Source organism: Oryctolagus cuniculus, assembly GCF_964237555.1.
Source record: "Oryctolagus cuniculus chromosome 16 unlocalized genomic scaffold, mOryCun1.1 SUPER_16_unloc_1, whole genome shotgun sequence".
NCBI lineage: Eukaryota > Metazoa > Chordata > Mammalia > Lagomorpha > Leporidae > Oryctolagus > Oryctolagus cuniculus.
The window spans coordinates 5202589-5225536 of record NW_027208201.1 but is presented as its reverse complement, the minus strand read 5'-3'; the positions used below and the strand labels follow the sequence as shown (position 1 = coordinate 5225536).

The window sequence follows — 22948 nt, the reverse complement described above, 5'->3', positions numbered from 1 at the left end:
GCCAGATCTCAAACCAGTGCCATATGGGAATGCCAGTACTGCAGGGGGTGGCTTTACCTGCTATGCCACAGTGCTGGCCCCTTCCTTTCCAATTTTGATGCCCTTTATTTCTTCCTCCTCCCTAATTGCTCCTGCCAACATTTCAAGTTGTGTACTGAATAAGAATGTTGAAAGTAGACATGCCTATTGTGTTCAAGATCTGAGGGGAAATGCTTTCAGCTTCCCTCCATTCAGTATGATACTGGCTGCCAGAACATTAGTGACTACTGAGGCATAGACACCTCTCATTCTATACCTCATGCTTCTACACCCCAAATGCCTATATGTAGGCTGTGGCTAGACCCAAAACAGGGAGTAAAACCAGGATTCTCATATGGGTGGACAGAACCAAGTTCCATAATCCATCACCACTTCCTTCCAGGGTCCCCAAGAGTCAAAAGTACAGGCCAGGTGTCAGAGCCAGAAACTGATCCCATGTAATCTGCTAGGCTAAGTGTCTTACCTAGAAGTCATTTTCAAAGGAAAAGTTAATTTTAGTTATTTTATATATATGGAATGTTATATCAGTTTGGTTTTGGCACCAAACTCTGAAAATGTGACAACAAAACAAGCAGAAAAATATTAGAATCCCTTAGAACTTGCTCTTTTCTTTAAGCCTTTCAGAGAATTCTTTTCAGGCCTTATAAGAATAATGTAGCACTTGGGGACAAAAATGCACCCCAGGAGTCCCGCACTGGAGGCCAAGATGGAGAAGACCTCCACGGCCACCATGACCTTCCCCTTGGTGCTATGGTAGACAGGCAGGAAGGTCACCCAGACACTGCAGAACACCAGCATGCTGAACGTCAGGAACTTGGCTTCATTGAATGTGTCAGGCAGATTCCTGGCTAGGAAAGCTACAGTGAAGCTCGCTAGGGCCAAGGAACCCAGGTAGCCCAGGACACAGTAGAAGGCAGTGACTGAGCCCTTGTTGCACACCAGGATGATGTGGTCAGGCTCAGCATATGCATCTAACTCAATAAAGGGAGGAGAGATTCCCAACCAGATGCCACATAGAGCTAGTTGGATCAAGGAACAGATGGGAATGATGAAGTTAGAAGCTCCAGATACAAGCAATCGCCTGATAGTTCTTCCAGGTTTCATAACCTTGAAAGCCAGAATCACAGTGATGGTCTTGGCCAGCACAGCAGAAATAGCCACTGTGAACACAAGACCAAATGTTATTTGTCGGAGGAGGCAGGTGGCTGTGTTGGGACGGCCAATGAAGAGTAAGGAGCACAGGAAGCACAGGAGGAGGGCGATGAGCAGGATGTAGCTGAGAGACCGGTTATTGGCCTTGACGATGGGAGTGTCTCGGTGCTTCACAAAGACTCCCAAAACTGCAGCTGTGGTTACAGAGAAGCACAGAGCCATGCAAACCAGAGCCATCCCCAGGGCATCCTCAAAGGCTAAGAAGGTCATCATCTTGGGGAGGCAGTGACTTCTCTCCATGTTCGGATACTCATGCTCTGCACACTGGATACACTGTTCTGCATCTGTGGAAGAAGAAAGGCTGAGTTTCCATTACTGAAATTCTGAAATTTTTCCTGTTGGGAGAAATGGTCACTTTGCAATACCATTTTGAGTATAAAATACTCTGATGTAATATGAGGCCACACCCAGATAACCATGCCATCTTACCAGTTAAAGTGATCAGTTTAACTTCAAAATTGATCATAAAGATAGGATTAAACATCAAAGGGAACACATAAATAAGACCATTGTCTGCGAATAATAATTGATAGCATTAAACAGGAGAGAATGATCCAACATTAGAAGTGGGATACACAGCAGACTCATAGAATGGCAAATGCCATAAAAACCACTCTGGCCTCAGATTCATTCCTTAAGGCATTCCAATCTGAATAAAAAGCCCATGAGAGTTTCTCAGGCATGGAAAGCCAAGACACTGTGGTAAAAAATGACCTAAATGAAATATCTCTGTGAGTGAGATCCCAGCAGAAAGAACAGGCCATCAAAGGAGGTATCTTTCTCTGAAGGGAGGCATTTCCATTATGACTACGGCCTTGTCTAAATAAGGTCGGAGTTTGTGAACTCAAGAGGCTTCCATAGCCTTGGCTGCTCATGACAAGAGCCTCGGTTGATCACTGACATTATAAATAAGAGTGTCAATTATTAAATCAACAACAGGAGTCACTGTGCACTTACTCCCCATGTAGGATCTCTGTCCTAATGAGTTGTACTATGATAATTAATGGTAAAATTAGTCTTCAAACAGTACTTTAAATTTGTGTGTCTGCGTGGGTGCAATCTGTTGAAATCTTTAGTTAGTTTATACTAAATTGATCTTCTGCATATAAAGATAATTAAAAATGAATCAATGAAGAATGGGATGGAAGAGTAGGAGATGGGATTGTTTGTGCATGGGGTAGCAGTTATGGGCTGGGAAAAACTGCTATAATCCAAAAGTTGTACTTTCAAAATTTGTATTTATTAAATAAAAGTTTTCTTAAAAATATGAGGCCACACCAGAGCAAGTTTCTACATTCCTGTCCCAGGGAGAATTCTCATCTACAAATGGGAACAAACTATTTCAAATGGCATCTTTAGCAAATGAGTGGTTAGGGTGGCTCATCCTGTGGCACAGTGATGTCCATTTGCATTCTTCTGAATTCCTCCCCCTGCTGTCTCCAGTCTTTCTCGTGCTCAATCCTGCATCATCATGGCTTAGAACATTTGCCTAGGATAATCAGCTTTAGAGCTTTACTTCTCTTGCAGAGAAATAAAAATGCAAAATGCCTATGAAATCCTTACAACAATCAATATCTAGCATTTCTTCATTGATACTATTTGATGTCTGGTAAAAAAAAGTCTTTCCTTGTTTTATATTTTCATAACTCTAGGACAATTTTTGTCAGTTATTCAATGCAAAGGTTGAAATATATTTTATCAAATCAAAAACATTTGGATTTTATGGAGGAGTTTGACTTTATTATAAGTCATTTGGGTATAACTGATATTTTCAACAAAATTTTCAAGGAGAAATTAGGTTTTTGAAACTTTCCAATTTCACCTGAAATAAGGGCTTATTACCCTTCTGCCTCATGGAAGGAATGGAATACTTTGAGCTCTGCACACCACATTGTCCCTCATGAAAAAACTCTTGTGCCATTACACAAGAAAGAAGTCCTAAATAGAGGTCAATGAATGGGTATTTCTCTGCTTCAATGACATTTCAGTTAAATACAGAAAATGGTATTGATTTGGCTACCTTTATCATAAAGGTATTATACAATTTTTGCAGGTGGTACTCATTCAATCATAAAATATTCAGAAACATTTTAAAATAATTCTCCCTGGCAATTTTTATCTGGAGATACTCATTCTTCATATATTCAACAGGTGTGATCTCAGAGACATTCTGAGGGCACACAAGCAAATGCTGCTGCACAATGGGCTTCAAGTGTATGTTCATTCATTTTTCATACTTTTTTATACATTAGTGGGTATTCCCAAACCCATTATGGATAAGTTAAGTCATTGTTTCTTTACCTTTCTATTGACTAACAATATAAATTTCCTCTTGGGAAAGATTGAAACCAAATGGTTGCTACTGATAACATCATTGAATCAAATGACTCCAAGGTCTATCTCTTAATATTGTGAACAATGGAAATAGTTCTTATTGAGACCTAGTATATTTTTATACTTCTCAGTACATTCATTTTGATTCATAATTTTGAAAGGTAATTTCTTGTCTTGTTCAAAAGTTTTTATAGGGATACTAAATTGTGTGCTTAATTAGGTTGTGGTATTCATATATCACTTGGAACATTTCTCTTAATAAATTCCATAGACCTGAGAGAAAGTGTTGTGGTTTTAATTAGTCATCCTTAGTCTCACATATAATATTAAAGATACAGTATTAAAAGGAATGCACACAAATAAGACTGGAAGATGGCGGAATAGTGAGGGCGCACACCGATAGTCCGGGAAAAGATAGTTTAATAAAAGTGAAGCTACGGTAGCCTCAGGAAAAGGATCAGGGAAAAACTGCAGAGGGAACTCTTCCAGATGTAGTGGCTGTGACTCTGAGGACCTACAGGGAGAGCAAGGTCACCCACCGCGTGGAAGCCAAGCTACAGGAGCTGCTGGAGCCACCAGACCCCCCAGACCCGCTGGACCCGCCTAACCTGCCGGAGCTGCAGTCTTCGTGCCAGCACAGGAAGGGGAGGTGAGAAAAAAAAACCTCTCAGTAACCTGAGACATTGGTGGGGAAAGCCAGAAATACCCTGCAGAGAACGAGGCCTGAAACCCCATTGGGGAAAGTTCACCAGGATGGCTGGAGGAGAGAAAAAATCAAATAAATAAGGGGAACTGGCATGGACATTTAGCCTCTCTCTCCACTCACCTTACAAAGCCGAGCAAGACAAAGGGCAGGCGCCATTTTACGTCAGTAAAGTGGTGCGTACCATTTTGCATATGCAAAGTGGGTGCGCCTCATTAGCCAAGCAGAAAAACCTGACTCTGGTAAGCAAACGAATAGCCACAGGGGCCACATTTCATACATCAACTACTCTCAATTCCACTCAGCTGTGTGGAATTACTTCCCAACTGAGTCAAAAAAGAGAGAGAGAGAGAGAGAGAGAGAGAGGGCAAGAAAACAATCAGGGTGAATCACCTATGGCACACCCTTAACCCTGTAGATCCAGAGCTCTCTGGCCACACCCATCACAGCCTCTAAGGATCCATCAAAAGCAGACAGTCCTCTTAATCTAGAGTCACAGTATAATGAGAAAAAAACAAAGAATATCTCCAATATGACAAACAAATGCAAAAGCCGAGGTAACAAAAACAAGGAAGACACTATGACACCCCCAAATGAAATAGACACCCCAATTCAAGATTATGAAGATAATGGGATAGAAGAAATGCAAGAAGCAGATCTCAAAAAATTGATAAGAACATTAAGAAGTTCTCAAAAACAAATTCTCGAACTACAGAAATCCTTAATGGACAAGATAGAAAATCTCTCTCATGAAAATGAAATATTAAGGAGGAATCAAAATGAAATGAAAAAACTAGTAGAGCCTCAAAAACAGAATGGGTGAAACAGAAGAGAGAATATCAGACTTAGAAGACAGAGCACAGGAAAATATACAATCAAACCAAAGAAAAGGAGATGAAAGTAGAAATCTAAAAAATATTGTCAGGAATTTTCAGGATACTATTAAAAAAACCAACATTCAGGTTCTAGGAGTTCCTGAAGGCATGGAGAGGGAGAAAGGATTAGAAGGCCTTCTTAGTGAGATATTAGCAGAAAATTTCCCAGGTTTGGAGAAGGACAGAGACATCCTAGTACAGGAAGCTCACAGAACCCCTAATAAACGTGACCAAAAGGATCGTCACCACGACACGTTGTAATCAAACTCACCACAGTGAAACAGAAAGAAAAGATCCTAAAATGTGCAAGAGAGAAATGTCAGATTACTCTCAGAGGATCTCCAATCAGACTCACAGCTGACTTCTCATCAGAAACCCTTCAAGCTAGGAGGGAATGGCGAGATATAGCCCAGGTACTAAGAGAGAAAAAGTGCCAGCCCAGAATATTATATCCTGGTAAGCTCTCATTTGTGAATGAAGGTGAAATAAAGACCTTACACAATAAACAGAAATTGAAAGAATTTGTAGCCACTCGTCCAGCCCTGCAAAAGATGCTTAAAGACATGTTACACACAGAAACACAGAAACACGGTCTTCAGTATGAAAGAAGGTAAATGAAGGAAATCTACACACCAAATGATCACAGGAAGTTCAAAACATATATCAGAAAATATCTTTGGCAAATTGCAGGGCAAAGCTACTACTTATCAATAGTCACATTGAACGTGAATGGCCTGAACTGTCCAGTTAAAAGACACCGAGTGGCTGATTGGGTTAAGGAACAAAACCCATCTATTTGCTGCTTACAAGAAACACATCTTTCCAAAAAAGATCCATACAGACTGAAAGTGAAAGGCTGGAAAAAGATATACCATGCCAACAGAAATGAAAAAAGAGTGGGCATAGCCATCTTAATATCGGACAACATAAACTTTACCACAAAAACTGTTAGGAGAGACAAAGAGGGGCACTATATAATGATTAAGGGATCAATTCAACAGGAAGATATAATGATTATCAATGTATATGCACCTAATTACAGGGCACTGGTTTATTTCAAAGATTTGTTAAGGGACTTAAGGGGAGACTTAGACCCCAATACAATAGTACTGGGGGACTTCAATACCCCACTCTCAGAAATAGACACATCAACAGGACAGAAGATCAACAAGGAGACAATAGATTTAAATGACACTATAGCCCAAATGGATCTAACAGATATATACAGAACTTTTCATCCTACACAGAAAGCATTTACATTCTTCTCAGCAGTACATGGAACCTTCTCTAGGATTGACCACATACTAGGCCATAAAGCAAGTCTCAGCAAATTCAAAAGAATTAGAATCATCCCATGAGGCTTCTCAGGACATAAAGGAATGAAGTTGGAAATTAGCAACTCAGGAATCCCTAGAGCATATGCAAACTCATGGAGATTAAACAACATGCTCCTGAATGATACACCACATTGACAGACGGCAGAAGAAAAACCATATGATTATCTCGATAGATGCAGAGAAAGCATTTGATAAAATACAACACCTGTTCATGATGAAAACTCTAAGCAAACTGGGTATGGAAGGAACATTCCTCAATACAATCAAAGCAATCTATGAAAAACCCACAGCCAACATCATATAGAATGGGGAAAAGTTAGAAGCATTTCCACTGAGCTCTGGGAACAGACAGGGATGCCCACTCTCACCAATGCTATTTAATATAGTTCTGGAAGTTTTAGCCAGAGCTATTAGGCAAGAAAAAGAAATTGAAGGGATACAAATTGGGAAGCAAGAACTCAAACAATCCCTCTTTGCAGATGATATGATTCTTTACTTACGGAATCCAAAGAACTCTACTAAGAGACTATTGGAACTCATAGAAGAGTTTGGCAAAGTGGCAGGATATAAAATCAATGCACAAAAATCAACAGCCTTTGTATATACAGGCAATACCACGGCAGAGAAAGAACTTGTAAGATCAATCCCATTCACAATAGCTACAAAAACAATCAAATACCTTGGAATAAACTTAACCAAGGATGTTAACGATCTCTATGATGAAAATTACAAAATCTTACAGAAAGAAACAAAAAAGGATACCAAAAAATGGAAAAATCTTCCATGCTCATGGATTGGAAGAATCAATATCATCAAAATGTCCATTCTCCCAACACCAATTTACAGATTCAATGCGATACCAATCATGATACTGGAGACCTTCTTCTCAGATCTGGAAAAATGATGCTGAAATTCATATGGAGGCACAGGAGACCTCGAATAGCTAAAGCAATCTTGTAAAACAAAACAAAGCTGGAGGCATCATAATACCAGATTTCAGGACATAATACAGGCAGGTGTTATCAAACCAGCATGGTACTGGTACAGAAACAGATGGATAGACCAAGGGAACAGAATTGAAACACCAGAAATCAACCCAAACATCTACAGCCAACTTATATTTGATCAAGGATCCAAAACCAATCCCTGGAGTAAGGACAGTCTATTCAATAAATGGTGCTAGGAAAACTGGATTTCCACATGCAGAATCATGAAGCAAGACCCCTACTTTTCACCTTACACAAAAATTCCCTCAACATGGAATAAAGACTTAAATCTATGACCCAACACCATCAAATTACTAGAGAGCACTGGAAAACCCTGCAAGATTTAGGTACCGGCAAAGACTTCTTGGAAAACACCCCAGAAGCACAGGCAGTCAAAACCAAAATTCACATTTGGGATTGCATCAAATTGAGAAGTTTCTGTACTGCAAAAGAAACAGGAAAGTGAAGAGGCAACTGACAGAATGGGAAAATATATTTGCAAACTATGCAACTGATAAAGGGTTGATAACCAGAATCTACAAAGAAATCAAGAAACTCCACCACATCAAAACAAAAAACCCACCCATCTCTTAGATGGGCCAAGGACCTCAATAGACATTTTTCAAAAGAGGAAGTCCAGGCCGGCGCCGCCGCTCACTAGGCTAATCCTCCGCCTAGCGGCGCCGGCACACCGGGTTCTAGTCCCGGTTGGGGCGCCGGATTCTGTCCCGGTTGCCCCTCTTCCAGGCCAGCCCTCTGCTGTGGCCAGGGAGTGCAGTGGAGGATGGCCCAGGTGCTTGGGCCCTGCACCCCATGGGAGACCAGGAAAAGCACCTGGCTCCTGGCTCCTGCCATCGGATCAGCGCGGTGCACCGGCCGCAGCGCGCTGGCCCCGGCAGCCATTGGAGGGTGAACCAACGGCAAAGGAAGACCTTTCTCTCTGTCTCTCTCTCTCACTGTCCACTCTGCCTGTCAAAAAAAAAAAAAGAGGAAGTCCAAATGGCCAACAGGCACATGAAAAAAATGTTCAAGATCACTAGCAATCAGGGAAATGCAAATCAAAACCACATTGAGGTTTCACCTCACCCCGGTTAGAATGGCTCACATGCAGAAATCTACCAAAAATACATGCTGGAGAGCATGTGGGGAAAAAGGGACACTAACCCACTGTTGGTGGGAATGCAAACTGGTCAAGTCACTATGGAAGTCAGTCTGGAGATTCCTCAGAAAGCTGAATATAACGCTACCATTCAACCCAGCCATCCCACTCCTTAGAATTTACCCAAAGGAAATTCAATTGGCAACAAACAAGCTGTCTGCACATTAATGTTTATTGCAGCTCAATTCACAATAGCAAAGACCTGGAACCAACCCAAATGCCAATCAACACTAGACTGGATAAAGAAATTATGGGACATGTACTCTATAGAATACTATACCGCAGTAAGAAACAACGAAATCCAGTCATTTGCAACAAAATGGAGGAATCTGGAACACATCATGCTGAATGAAATAAGCCAGTCCCAAAGGAACAAATACCATATGTTCTCCCTGATCGGCGACAACTAACTGAGCAGCAAAGGGGAAACTTGTTGAAGTGAAATGGACACTATGAGAAACAGTGACCTGATCAGCTCTTGTCCTGATGGTTGATATACAATGTAATACTTTATCCATTTTAGTATTTTTTTGTTCTAGTACTATTGGTTGAACTCTGTAATTAACACACAATTATTCTTGGGTGTTTAAATTTTAATTGAAAAGTGATCCCTGTTTGGAATTTGGAAGGCATTATGCTGAGTGAAATAAGCCAGTCCCAAAGAGATAAATACCATATGTTCTCCCTGATTGGTGACAACTGAGCACCAAAAAGGAAAACTCCTGAAGTGAAATGGACACAATGAGAAACGGTGACCTGATCAGCCCTTGCCCTGACTGTTGATGAACAACTTAATACGTTATCCCTCTTAGTATTTTCTTTTGTTCTACTTAATACTTTTGCTTGAATACGGTAATCAATACACAGTTATTTTCAAGTGTTGAAACTTAACTGAAATGTGATCGATGTTAAATATAAGAGCGGGAATAAGAGAGGGAAGAGATGTGCAATTCGGGACATGCTCAAGCTGACTTACCTCAAACGGAAGAGTTAGAAACATACCAGGCGATTCCAATTCAACCCCATCAAAGTGGCATATACCAAGGCCATGTCACTAGTCCCGGTGATCAATTTCTGTGCACAACTGATCATAATGATAGGACTAAGAGCCAAAGGGAGCACATAAACAAGTCTAGTGTCTGCAAATACTAGCTGATAGAATAAAAAAGGGAGAGAATGATCCAACATGGGAAGTGAGATACACAGCAGACCCATAGAATGGCAGATATCCAAAACAGCACTCTGGCCTCAGAATCAGCCTTTAAGGCACTCGGATCTGGCTGTAAAGCCCATGAGGGTATTGCATGCATGGAAAGCCAAAACACTCTGGCAAAAAAAAAAAAAAACTAAATGAAAGATCTCCACAAGTGAGATCCCAGTGAAAAGAACAGGTCATCAAAGAAGGAGGTACCTTTCTCTGAAGGGAGGAGAGAACTTCCACTTTGACTATGACCTTGTCTAAATAAGATAAGAGTCGGTGAACTCAAAAGGCTTCCATAGCCTTGGAAACTCATGACAAGAGCCTAGGGTGATTACTGATGCCATAAACAAGAGTGTCAATTTGTTAAGTCAACAACAGGAGTCACTGTGCACTTACTCCTCATGTAGGATCTCTGTCCTTAATGTGCTGTACATTGTGATTTACTGCTATAACTAGTACTGAAACAGTATTTTACACTTTGTGTTTCTGTGTGGGTGCAAACTGTTGAAATATTTACTTAATATATGCTAAGCTGCTCTTCTGTATATAAAGAGAATGGAAAATGAATCTTGATGTGAATGGAAGGGGGGAGGGAGAAGGAAAGGGGGTTGCAGATGGGAGGGAAGTTATGGGGGGGAGCCATTGTAATCCATAAGCTGTACTTTGGAAATTTATATTCATTAAATAAAAGTTTAAAAAAGGAATGCAATAATTATATAATGAAATATGTGCAATAGCTTTGTGCTTATCATGTGTGTATAAAAATGTATTCGTTTCAAGACTTCTAGGCACCAACAGGAAGCCTAGGTGTTTACACATCTTATATGTCTTAGAATATAATGTGTTCGGCTGGTGCCATGGCTCACTAGGCTAATCATCTGCCTTGCAGCACCAGCACACCAGGTTCTAGTCCCAGTCGGGTGCCGGATTCTGCCCGGTTGCCCCTCTTCCAGGCCAGCTCTCTGCTGTGGCCAAGGAGTGCAGTGGAGGATGGCCCAAGTACTTGGGCCCTGCACCCTATGGGAGACCAGGATAAGTATCTGACTCCTAACATCGGATCAGCGTGGTGCGCTGGCCGCAGCGCGCCAGCCGTGGCAGCCATTGGAGGGTGAACCAGTGGCAAAGGAAGACCTTTCTCTCTGTCTCTCTCTCTCACTGTCCACTCTGCATGTCAAAAAATTAAAAAAAAGAATATAATGTGTTCTACCTGCAAATCAGAGTAGAATACTGTCTTATCTAGCACTTTCAGATATATTTTAGAAGGAATATCACTAGACAACAGCTTACACATAAAGAAGTAGCAGTAATAATCATGCATGGATATACTGAATGAATGAGAATAAGCTGGCATTGAGAACCGTGGTGCAGTATGAAGTCACTGCAAATCTCTTTGGTTTCTTTTTTATTGAGAAATAATTACGACAGTAAAGCTGTCAATCTGAAATTCTGTATTTTCTACCTGTCTGATTGGAAACATCTCTCTCTGGACAAAAAACACAAGTATAGCAACAGACAGGTCTTCCTTCCTGTGACATTTTCCGAAATCCTGGACCACACCTCTGGCTACACACAGATTGAGGAGTCTGAAGGAAAAAGAAAAGCATTGATCATGGTTTTCCACATTATCAGCCATTATAATGGGTGTCAATACTATCCCCCTTACAGCATAACCCTGACCTTCAACTGAAGGCCATGACTATGACATTTAATGCAGGTTTCTATGATCATCATTCCCACCTCATCATTTCTTTATCAAGTATTACAAAAATACCTTATCAGTTTTATTTCATATAGTATCAGTTAGATCCCTTGGGCATTTGTCATGCATATCAAGTGCTTTATCTAAAATCTTTAAAATGCATTATTCTATGTGGTAAAGGAATATGGGAATAGTATCTGCAAGAAGATGAATAAGTCAACCCATTATGTATTTCTACTTATCATGCATGAAAATATAACAAGGGCAGGGCCGGCGCTGCAGCTCAATAGGCTAATCCTCCGCCTAGCGGTGCCAGCACACTGGGTTCTAGTCCCGGTCAGGGCACCGGATTCTGTCCCGGTTGCCCCTCTTCCAGGCCAGCTCTCTGCTGTGGCCAGGGAGTGCAGTGGAGGATGGCCCAAGTGCTTGGGCCCTGCACCCCATGGGAGACCAGGAAAAGCACCTGGCTCCTGCCTTCAGATCAGCATGGTGCACTGGCCACGGTGGCCATTGGAGGGTGAACCAACGGCAAAGGAAGACTTTCTCTATCTCTCTCTCTCACTGTCCACTCTGCCTGTTAAATATATATATATATATATATATACATATATATATATATATATACATATAAAACAAGGGGGACAGTGTTGTGGTGTAGCAGATTAAATCACCTCCTGCTGCACCAGCATCCCATATGGGCACCATTTCTAATCCCAGCTGCTCCACTTCCAATCCAGCTCCCTGCTAACATGCCTTGGAAAGCAGCAGAGAATGGACCAAGTTTTTGGACCCCTGACCCACATGAGTGACCCAGAAGAAGTCCCTGGCTCTTGACTTTGGACCTGCCCAGCCCTGCCTGTTGTCCATTGATGGAATAAACCAGCAGACAGAAGATATCTCCCCCCACTTCATCCTTTCTCTAACTCTGCCATTGAAATAAAAAATTTAAAAAAAAATAAGAAAGATTGTGACTTATGAGATTAAAAAGTTAAGATTATATACAGAGATATATTAAAGATCTGTATATCTATACCTGGGTCTCTGCCTCTATTCATTAACTTTGTCTAGTTTTAACTCAACTGCTACACCAATAATTATGACAAAAATGAAAAGGTAAGGCTATGCACTCATGCTCTTCTGATAGGTGTTAGCTCAGGATATGTGTAAGGAACACCATCAGTTAAGTGCCAAGATGGGAAATGGGAATCACATGGTCACTTCACACTTAATCTCCCAAGGCTCTACTCAGATCTCTCTGTAGTTATCCAACATAAAATGAAAACTGCACCTTTTTGAATCCAACAGGCCATTCTATAATGTCTTCATTGATCAGCAAATCTTGGTCATGTGGACTCTTAGAGGAAAATTCTCCAATTTTAACCAGCAACCGAAATCCAGCAGGAAAATTTACAATGTTCTGAATATCATAATGTACCACATGGTGTCTTGTTTCATGGAAAGACACATCATCTCCAGCACGGTTTGTAAACTGGATTTTCCTCAGGATTGGATGAAGCTGGAGAACAGGAATCAGTGGAAACAGGGAGACCTTTCAAATTAGAGGGAGATGTATATGCACTGAACAAGCCTTTTCTACCCTCCTCTCTATGTTCCAGGTTTAATTCTTTGGATGGTCAACAACTTCTAGTGAAGAGAACATTTGTTCCCCGCCCCCCAAATATAAAAGTAGAATGGTTGTATCCAGTCAGAAAAATTGTAGTTTTTGGGGTTCAGAGGGGAACTATTGCAAGGCTCTGCTGCAGCCAGAAGGTTTAGGTGGGGCTTTATGGAAGCTAACCCTAATATAACCAATTGAGTACAACATGGTTGGTCTTTTAAATACCTTGACAGTTGTGATATGTCACAGTTATGTGCATACACAGGGGCTTCATGAGGTTCAAAAACAGAATGAAATATCAGTTATTTTGATTGAAAAATTAGATATCTATGTATGCTAATTTCATCATATACATTTTCCATGAACTGACTCAAGACCCCTCTTAGCACTGAGATCCATATTTATAAAAATGTGTGCATGTCTTCTATATATGCAATGATACATAGATATATGCATTTATATCTTAGAGCTTGAAATAATACATGAGTGTTTTTTCTCTAAATATTTTGGGTCACTTTTTATGGTAAGTGTGGTTATCTTTGACATTGCAGGTAGGACTGTATGGCCAAAAACAAATATACTGGTGCTCCTGAGGTTACTGATAGTATATGTTAACCCTTGACATTCTGGGTACAACACACCTGCTGCAGGATAAAACTAAGTTTTTATATTTAAATAGCTATCAATTAATTCTTAAATAATTTTCAGAAGATTTCCAAATAATCCATAGTTATTTCTGTGGAAGAATTCTGTTTACTTTTCTAAAGTGTGAATCTAATCACAAATAAAAAAATCACTCGGCCGGCACCGTGGTTCAATAGGCTAATCCTCCACCTTGTGGCGCCAGCACACCAGGTTCTATCCCGGTCGGGGCACTGGATTCTGTCCCGGTTGCCCCTCTTCCAGTCCATCTCTCAGCTGTGGCCCGGGAGTACAGTGGAGGATGGTACAAGTGATTGGGCCCTGCACCCACATGGGAGACCAGGAGAAGCACCCTGCTCCTGCCTTCAGATTAGCGTGGTGCACTGACCGCAGGACGCTGGCCACAGCGGCCATTGGAGGTGGACCAACAGTGAAGGAAGAGCTTTCTCTCTGTCTCTCACTCTCTCACTGTCCACTCTGCCTGTTCAAAAAATAAAAAATAAAATAAAAAATAAAACACTCCTATAAGTAATATAGAAGATAGATTATGAAGTGAACTTTCTGAAGTTATTTTTTACATATACATATTTGTCTTCTACATAACACACCTATTTGTTCAACAAATTTATTCATCTATTTGTACTTTTCACATGCAAACAGAACTTCCTAAATATATTCTATATATGGGGAAAGAGTAGATTCAAATAAGCTGTGAGGAAAATCTAGGCAAAACCATCTGTAACCCAGAGGACATATCCTGTGCTAATTAATGTGCATCCTCAATAGTCTCATATATAAGAAATATGACCACAATTTCTGCTCCTTGATTCTTGCAGATTTTGTAACACACTGTATTTCCCAGAGTCATCTTAGGATATTATGTAGAACTCATTTCTACTTTCAAAAAATGTATCTCCTAAGCACATGGGCCACAGTGTATACAGAAATACAAATGTAATAACTACTATCCAATATGTCCATATATTCTGGTTTTTGCATAATTTCAAAAAATTTGACCCATTTGTTTATCTTTGTTTTCTCATGAGTTGCATTCGAATTCTTGAAGCACTTTGTCCTGTGTAACATATCAGATGAAGTTCAACAGAAATCCCTGAAAAAGTAAGTCAACAAACAGAAGAGAATAAATGTAATGGGCTCTTAACTCCAGAAATCGATCCATGCATCCACAACCAACTTATATTTGACAAAAGAACTAAAATAAATCCCTGAAGAAGGCACAATCTCCTCAACAAATTGTGCTGGGGAAACTGGATCTCCACTTACAGAAGTGTAAAATTAGACCCATACCTTACAACGTACACAAAAACACACTCAAAATGGATCAAAGGCCTAAATCTATGACCCAATACCATCAAATTACGAGAGAACATTGGGGAAATTCTGCAAGACTTTGGCATAGGCAAAGACTCTTGAAAAGGCCCCAGAAGCACAGGCAATCAAAGCCAAGATTAACAAATGAGATTACATCAAGCCGAAAAGCTACTGCACCACAAAAGAAACACGCAGCAAAATGGAGAGACTATCAACAGATGGAAGAAAGTATTTGCAAACTATGCAACTGATAAAGGGTTAACATGCAGTATCTATAAAGAGCTTAAGAAATTCAACAACAAAAAATACAACCCCATTAAGAAAGAAATGGGCAAAGGACTTGAATAGGCATTTTTCAAAAGAGGAAATTCAAATTGCTAACAGACACTTAAAAATATGCTCAGGATCACTAGCCATCAGGGAAATGCAAATCAAAACCACAATGAGGTTTCACTTCACTCCTGTTAGAATGGCTCTCTTAAGAAATCCACCAGCAACAAAATCTGTAATTAAAATTAGAGAAGAAATCAACAAATTTGAATCTAAAAAACATTACCAAATATCAGCAATATGAAGAGGTACCTTAAAAAAATAAACAAAATTGACACCCCATTGGCCCAACTAACCAAAAAAAGGAGAGAGAAGACCAAAATCAATAAAAATAGAGATGAAAAAGGGAATGTAACAACAGAAACCACAGAAATTAAAAGAGGTAGCAGAAATTACTACAAAGAGTTGTATGCCAACAAACTGGGAAATCTAGCAGAAATGGATAGATTCCTGGACACCTAAGACCTACCTTGAACCATGAAGATATAGAAAACCTAAACAGACACATAATCAAGACAGAAATTGAATCAGTAATAAAGGCCCTCACAACAAAGAAAAGCCCAGGACCAGATGCATTCACTGCTGAATTCTACCAGAAATGTAAAGAACCAACTCCAATCCTTCTCAAGCTATTCAAAACAATTGAAACAGAGGAATCCTCCCAAATTCTTTCTATGAAGCCAGCATCACCTTAATTCCTAAACTTAAACATGATGCAACATTGAAAGAGAATTACAGAACAATTCCCTTATGAACATGGACACAAAATCCTCAATAAGATTCTAGCCAATAGAATGCAACACCACATCAGAAATATTATCCACCCAGATCACCTGGGATTTATCTTTGGTATGCAGGGATGGTTCAACATTCACAAATCAAACAATGTGATATACCACATTAACAACCTGCAGAAGAAAACCATATGATTATCTCAATACATGCAGAGAAAGCATTTGAAAAAATACGACACCCTATCATGGTGAAAAACTCTAAGTAAACTGTGTATAGAAGGAACACTCCTCAACACAATAAAGGAAATTTATGACAAACACACGGCCAGCATTCTACTCAGTGGAGAAAAGTTGCAAGCATTCCCACTGAGATCCAGTACCAGACAGAGATGCCCATTCTCATCATTGCTATTTCATACAGTACTAGAAGTTTTAGCCAGAGCCATTAGGCAAAAGAAAAGAAAAGAAATCAAGGGAATCAAATTGGAAAGGAAGAAGTCAAACTATCCCTCTTTGCAGATGATAGGATTCTTTATTTAGAGGATCCAAAGAACTCTACTAAGAGATTATTGGAACTCATAGAAGAGTTCGGCTATGTACCAGGTTATAAAATCAATGTAGAAAAATCAACAGCCTTTGTATACACAGGAAATGCCACAGCTAAAAAAGAACTTCTAAGATCAATATCACTCACAATAGCTAAAAAAAATCAAATATCTTGGAGTAAACTTAACCAAGGATGTCAAAGAACTCTATGATGAGAATTACAAAACTTTACAGAAATAGAAGAAGATACCAAAAAATGAAGAAATTTTACATGGTTGTGGATTGGAATCATCAATATCATCAAAATGGCCATTCTTCCAAAATCACTTTATAGATTTAATGTGATACCAATGAAAATATCAAAGATGTTCTTCTCAGATTTGGAAAAAAGAAATGCTGAAATTCATATGGAGGCACAGGAGACCTCGAATAGCCAAAGCAATCTTATACAACAAAAACAGAGCTAGAGGCATCCCAATAAAAGATTCAAGACATACTACAGGGCAGTTATAATCAAAATTGCCTAGTACTGGTACAAAAACAGATGGATAGACCAATGGAACAGAACAGAAACACCTGAAATCAATCCAAACATCTATAACCAACTTCTATTTTATAAGATTTATTTAATTTATATGAAATGCAGAGTTACAGAGAGAGTCAGAGACAATAGAGAGAGGTCTTCCATCTGCTGGTTCACGCCCCAGATGGCCGCAAATCCTAGAGCAGCGCCGATCCGCAGCCAGGAGCAGGAGCTTCTTCCAGATCTCCAACATAGAGGCAGAAGCCCAAAGACTTGAGCCATCTTCTACTGCTTTCCCAGGACATAGCAGAGAGCTGGATCAGAAGAGGAGAAGCTGAGACTAGAAACAGTGCCCATATAAGATGCCAGTGCTTCGGGCTAGGGCTTTAACCCACTGTGCCACAGCACCGGCCCCCCAACTTATTTTTGATCAAGGAGTTAAAACCAATTCCTGGAGCAAGAACAGTCTATTCAACAAATGGTGCTGCGGAAACTGAATTTCCACACTTTACACCTTACACAAAAATCCCTCTAACATGGATTAAAGATCTAAATTTATGACCTGACACCATCAAATTATTAGAGAACTTTGGAGAAAACCTGCAAGACGTAGGCACAGGCCAAGACTTCTTGGAAAAGACCCCAGAAGCACAGGAAGTCAAAGCCAAAATTAACAACTGGGATTACATCAAATTGAGAAGTTTATGTAATGCAAAAACAAAAAAGTCAGGAAACTGAAGAGGCAACCAACAGAATGGGAAAAAAATGTTTGCAAACTATGCAACTGATAAAGAATCAATAGCCAGAATCTACAAAGAGATAAACTAACTCCACCACAATAAAACAACCCACTTAAGACATGGGCCAAGGGCCTAAACAGACGTTCTTCAAAAGAGGAAATCAAAATGGTCAACAGACACATGAAAAAATGTTCAGGATCACTAGCCATCAGGGAAACGCAAATCAAAACCACAATGTGGTTTCGCCTCATCCAGTTTAGAATGGATTTCATAGAGAAATCAATGAACAACAGATGCTGGTGAGGATATGAGGAAAAAGGCACACTAATGCACTTTTGGTGAGAATGCAAACTGGAAAAGTCTCTATGGGGGTTGGGGCTGTGGCACGGCAGGTTAACGCCCTGGCCTAAAGCACCAGCAACCCATATGGGTGCCAGTTGGAGACTAGCTCCTCCACTTCTGATCCAGCTCTCTGCTATGGCCTGGGAAAGCAGTAGAAGATGGTCTAAGTCCTTGGACCTCTGCACCCATGTGGCAGACCTGGAAGAAGCTCCTGGCTCCTGGCTTCAAAACAGTGCGGCTCTACCCTTGTGGCCAACTGGAGAGCATACCATTGGATGTAAGACCCTCTCTCTCTCTCTCTCTCTCTAAATATAGCCCTACCCTATGACCCAGCCATCCTACTCCTCGAAATTTACCCTAGGGAATTTAAATTGGCAAAAAGAAAGAGCTCAATGTTTATCTCAGCTCAATTAACAATAGCTAAGACTTAGAATCAACCTAGTTGCCCATCAATGGAAGAATGCTTAAAGAAATTATTGGATATTTACTCTATAGAATACTAACAGCAGATAAAAAAAAAGAATAAAAGTGAAATCCGGTCATTTGAAACAAAATGGAGGAATCTGGAAAACCTCATGCTGAGTGAAATAAGCCATTCCCAAATGGATAAATATCATAGGTTCTCCCTGATCCGTGACAACTAACAGCTCCAAAGGGGAAACCTGTTGAAGTGAAATGGACACTATGAGAAATAGTGACTTGATCAGCTCCTGTCCTGACTGTTGAGGTACAATGTCATACTTTATCCATTTTAGTATTTTTTGTTCTAGTACTATTGGTTGAACTCTGTAATTAACACACAATTATTCTTAGGTGTTTAAATTTTAACTGAAAAGTGATCATGTTAAATATAAGAGTGGGAATAAGAGAGAGAGGAGATGTACAAGTAGGGACATGCTCAATCAGACGTGCCCCAAATGGTGGAGTTAGAAACATACCAGGTATTCCAATTCAATCCCATCAAGGTGGCATGTACCAATGCCATCTCACTAGTCCAAGTGATCAATTTCAGTTCAAAATTGATCACACTGATAGGTCTAAGAGTCAAAGGGATCACACAAACAAGACTAGTGTCTGCTAATACTAACTGATAGAATAAAAAAGGGAGAGAACGATCCTTCATGGGAAGTGGGATACACAGCAGACTCAGAATGGCAGATGTCCTAAGTAGCACTCTGGCCTCAGAATCAGCCCTTAAGGATTTGGATATGGCTGAAGAGCCCATGAGAGTATTTCAGGCATGGAAAACCAAGACACTCTGGAAAAAAAAAAAAAACCTAATTCAAAGATCTCTGCGAGTGATATCCCAGTAAAAAGAACAGGCCATCAAAGAAGGAGGTACCTTTCTCTGAAGGGAGGGGAGAACTTCCACTTTGACTATGACCTTGTCTAAAAAAGATCGAAGCCTGTGAACTCAAAAGGCTTCCATAGCCTTGGAAATTCATGACTGGAGCATGGGGAGATTACTGACGCCATAAACAAGAGTGTCAAATTGTTAAGTCAACAACAGGAGTCACTGTGTACTTACTTCTCATGTGGGATCTGTCCTTAATATGTTGTCCAATGTGAAGTAATGCTATAACTAGTACTGAAACAGTATTTTACACTTTGTGTTTCTGTGTGGGTGCAAACTGATGAAATATTCACTTAATATATACTAAATCGATCTTCTGTATATAAAGATAATTGAAAAATGAATCTTGATGTGAATGGAATGGGAGAGGGAACGGGAGATGGGAGGGGTGCAAGTGGGAGGGAAATTATTGGGGGGAAAGCCATTGTAATCCATAAACTGTACTTTGGAAATTTATATTTACTAAATAAAAAAAAATTTGCACCTAGAAAAATAAATAAATTATTGGATATATACTCTATAGAATACTAACAGCGGCAAAAAAATAAATAAATAAAAGTGAAATCTGGTCATTTGCAACAAAATGGAGGAATCTGGAAAACATCATGCTGAGTGAAATAAGCCAGTCCCAAATGGATAAATATCATAGGTTCTCCCTGACCTGTGACAACCAACTGAGCACCTAAAAGGAAACCTGTAGGAGTGAAACTGACACTATAAGAAGAAATGACTTGATCAGCGCTTGTCATGACTGTCAAGGAACAGCTTTCTATTTTATTCTTTTTAGTATTTTCTTTTTCTTCTTAATACCATTGGTTTAACACTTTACTTAACACACATTAATTCTTAGGTGGTTAAATCCAATTGAAAATTTATCCCTCTTTAAAATAGGAGTGGGAATATAGAGGGGGGAGATGGACAGTTCAGCACACGTTCCTTGGAGTTATCCCTAAGGGTAAAGCTAAAAACTTCCCATGGGACTCCAAATCTCATTAAGTTGGCAGGTACCAATGCCACCTTATTAGTTAAAGTGATCAGTTTAAGTTCATAAATGATCATAAAGATAGGATTAAGTGCCAAAGAAAAATGTCTGCTAATAACAATTCATAGAATTAACAGGGAGAGAACGATTCAACATGGAAAGCAGGCCACATAGCAGACTCATAGAATGGCAAATGCCCTAAACAGCACTCTGGCCTCAGAATCAGCCCTTTAGGCATTCAGATCTGTCTAGAAAGCTCAGGAGAGCATTTCAGGCATGGAAATCCAAGTCACTGTGGCAAAAATATACCTTTCATGAAAGATCTTTGTGACTGAGATCCCGGTGGAAAGGAGGCCATCAAAAGAGCAGGTAACTTTCTCTGAAGGGAGAAGAGAATTTCCACTTTGAATATGGCCTTGTCTAAACTCAAGAAGCATCCATAGCCTTGGTAGCTCATGACAAGAGCCTCGGTTGATCACTGACATCATAAATAAGACTGTCAATTGTTAAATCAACAACAGGAATCACTCTACACTTGTTCCCCATGTAGGGTCTCTGTCCTTAATGTATTGTGCTATGAGAATTAACAGTAAAACTAGTCTTCAAACAGTACTTTATCCTCTGTGTGTTTGTGTGGGTGCAAACTGTTGAAATCTTTACTTTTAGTACAGAGTTGATCTTCTGTATATAAAGATAATTAAAAATAAATCAATGAAGAGGGGATGGGAGCACTAGTAAGTGGTGGGATTGTTTGGGATTGTTTGGGATTGTAGGAGGGTGGGTATGGGGGGAAGAACCACAGAAGTTGTACTTTGAAAATTTATATTTATTAAATAAAAGCTTTCTATTAAAAAAAAAACCTGAATACAGACCTACCATATGATCCAGCCATCCCACTCCTGGGAATTTACCCAAACCAAAAGAAATCAGCACCTGAAGGAGTTATCTGTACCCTCATGTTCATTACAGCACAATTTTCAATAGCTAAGATATGGATTCACCCCAGACATCCATCAACTGTTGACTGGATAAAGGAATTATGGCATATATACACTATGGCTTACTACTCAGCTGAAAAAAATGAAATCCTGCCTTGTGCAATGATGCAACTGGAAACCATTATACTTAGTGAAATAAGCCAGTCCCAAAAAGATAGATACCATATATTTTTTCTGAACCAAGGTAACTATTACAGTACCTGAAATATAATGTATTGGAGTGAAACAAACATTTTGAGATTTAATAATGGTTTACAACCCTTGTCTCTTCTGCTGAAGAAGAGAGAGGTTTTTTCTTCACACTATTTGTTGAACTCTTTTACTTAGTGTAGGGTTAACCATACGATCATTAAGTAAACTGGAAATAGATCTTTGCAAAAATTAAGAGTTGGAATTGGAGAGGGAGGAGGGGGATGAGTTGGAGTGTGAGCAGGAGAGAGGCTAGGAGGGGAATTATCACTATGTTCCTAAATTGTATACATGAAATACATGAAACCTATATAACATAAATAAAATTTCTTTTAAAATAATGGGTTCTGATAAAGATGAGAATTATTCACTAAAATATTTTCAGAGACTAAACTTAATAGTACAGATCTAATTATATGTTCATTTTACTTATTGTTTGTATGCATTTTTAAATATAAACATAAATGAGTGACATAGGTATCCTGAGATTTGATTCTTATCTATAGCCCACGTAGACTATACTCCTGAGAAAGTGATCCACTTACTACTGGTTAAATTCCTTCTTTAGTAGAGGTTTAAGCATATGATTATAAAGTAGGCTGAAAGTATGTTATCACAAAAATTAAAAGAAATATAAAAGAAGGAGGATGAAGGGTGGGAGTGAGGGAGAAAGGGTGGGAAGTGTTGTTATTTTTCTTACATTGACATATAAATACATGAAATCTGTGCCCTTAAAATAAATAAATAAAATATGAAAGTCTTAGTTATGCAAAGTAAAAAAACACTATTTTCTGAAACAATTTCTAATAGTATACATTCAAAATCTGCAATGACTGAAAACTCCAGCCAAAGTCAACAATCACAGATATAGCTGTAACCAATGGAAAGATCCCAGCTTCCAGGTCCAAGTGCTTGGGCCCCTGAACCCATTTCGGTGACCCAGAAGAAGATCCAGGTACCTGGCTTCGATCAGCCCAACTCCAGCCATTGCAGTTATTTGGGAAGGGAACCAGCAGATGGAAGGCCTTTCTCTCTGTCTCTCCCTCTTATTGTAACTCTACCTCTCAAATAAA

The 22948-nt window shown here is 39.6% G+C and overlaps 1 protein-coding gene across 1 annotated transcript in view; it reads right to left on the bottom strand.

Annotated features, from left to right (window-relative positions):
• Positions 1-557: 557 nt before the first annotated feature.
• LOC127490050 (vomeronasal type-2 receptor 116-like) overlaps positions 558-22948 on the bottom strand; it is a 46141-nt gene continuing 23750 nt past the window's right edge. The window contains exons 4-6 of the mRNA XM_070067605.1: positions 12834-13094; positions 11306-11429; positions 558-1535 (exon numbers count right to left, since the gene is read on the bottom strand). Coding sequence (XP_069923706.1) covers positions 622-1535; positions 11306-11429; positions 12834-13094 — 1299 coding nt within the window. The 3' untranslated portion in view covers positions 558-621. The remainder of the gene's footprint in view (positions 1536-11305; positions 11430-12833; positions 13095-22948) is intronic.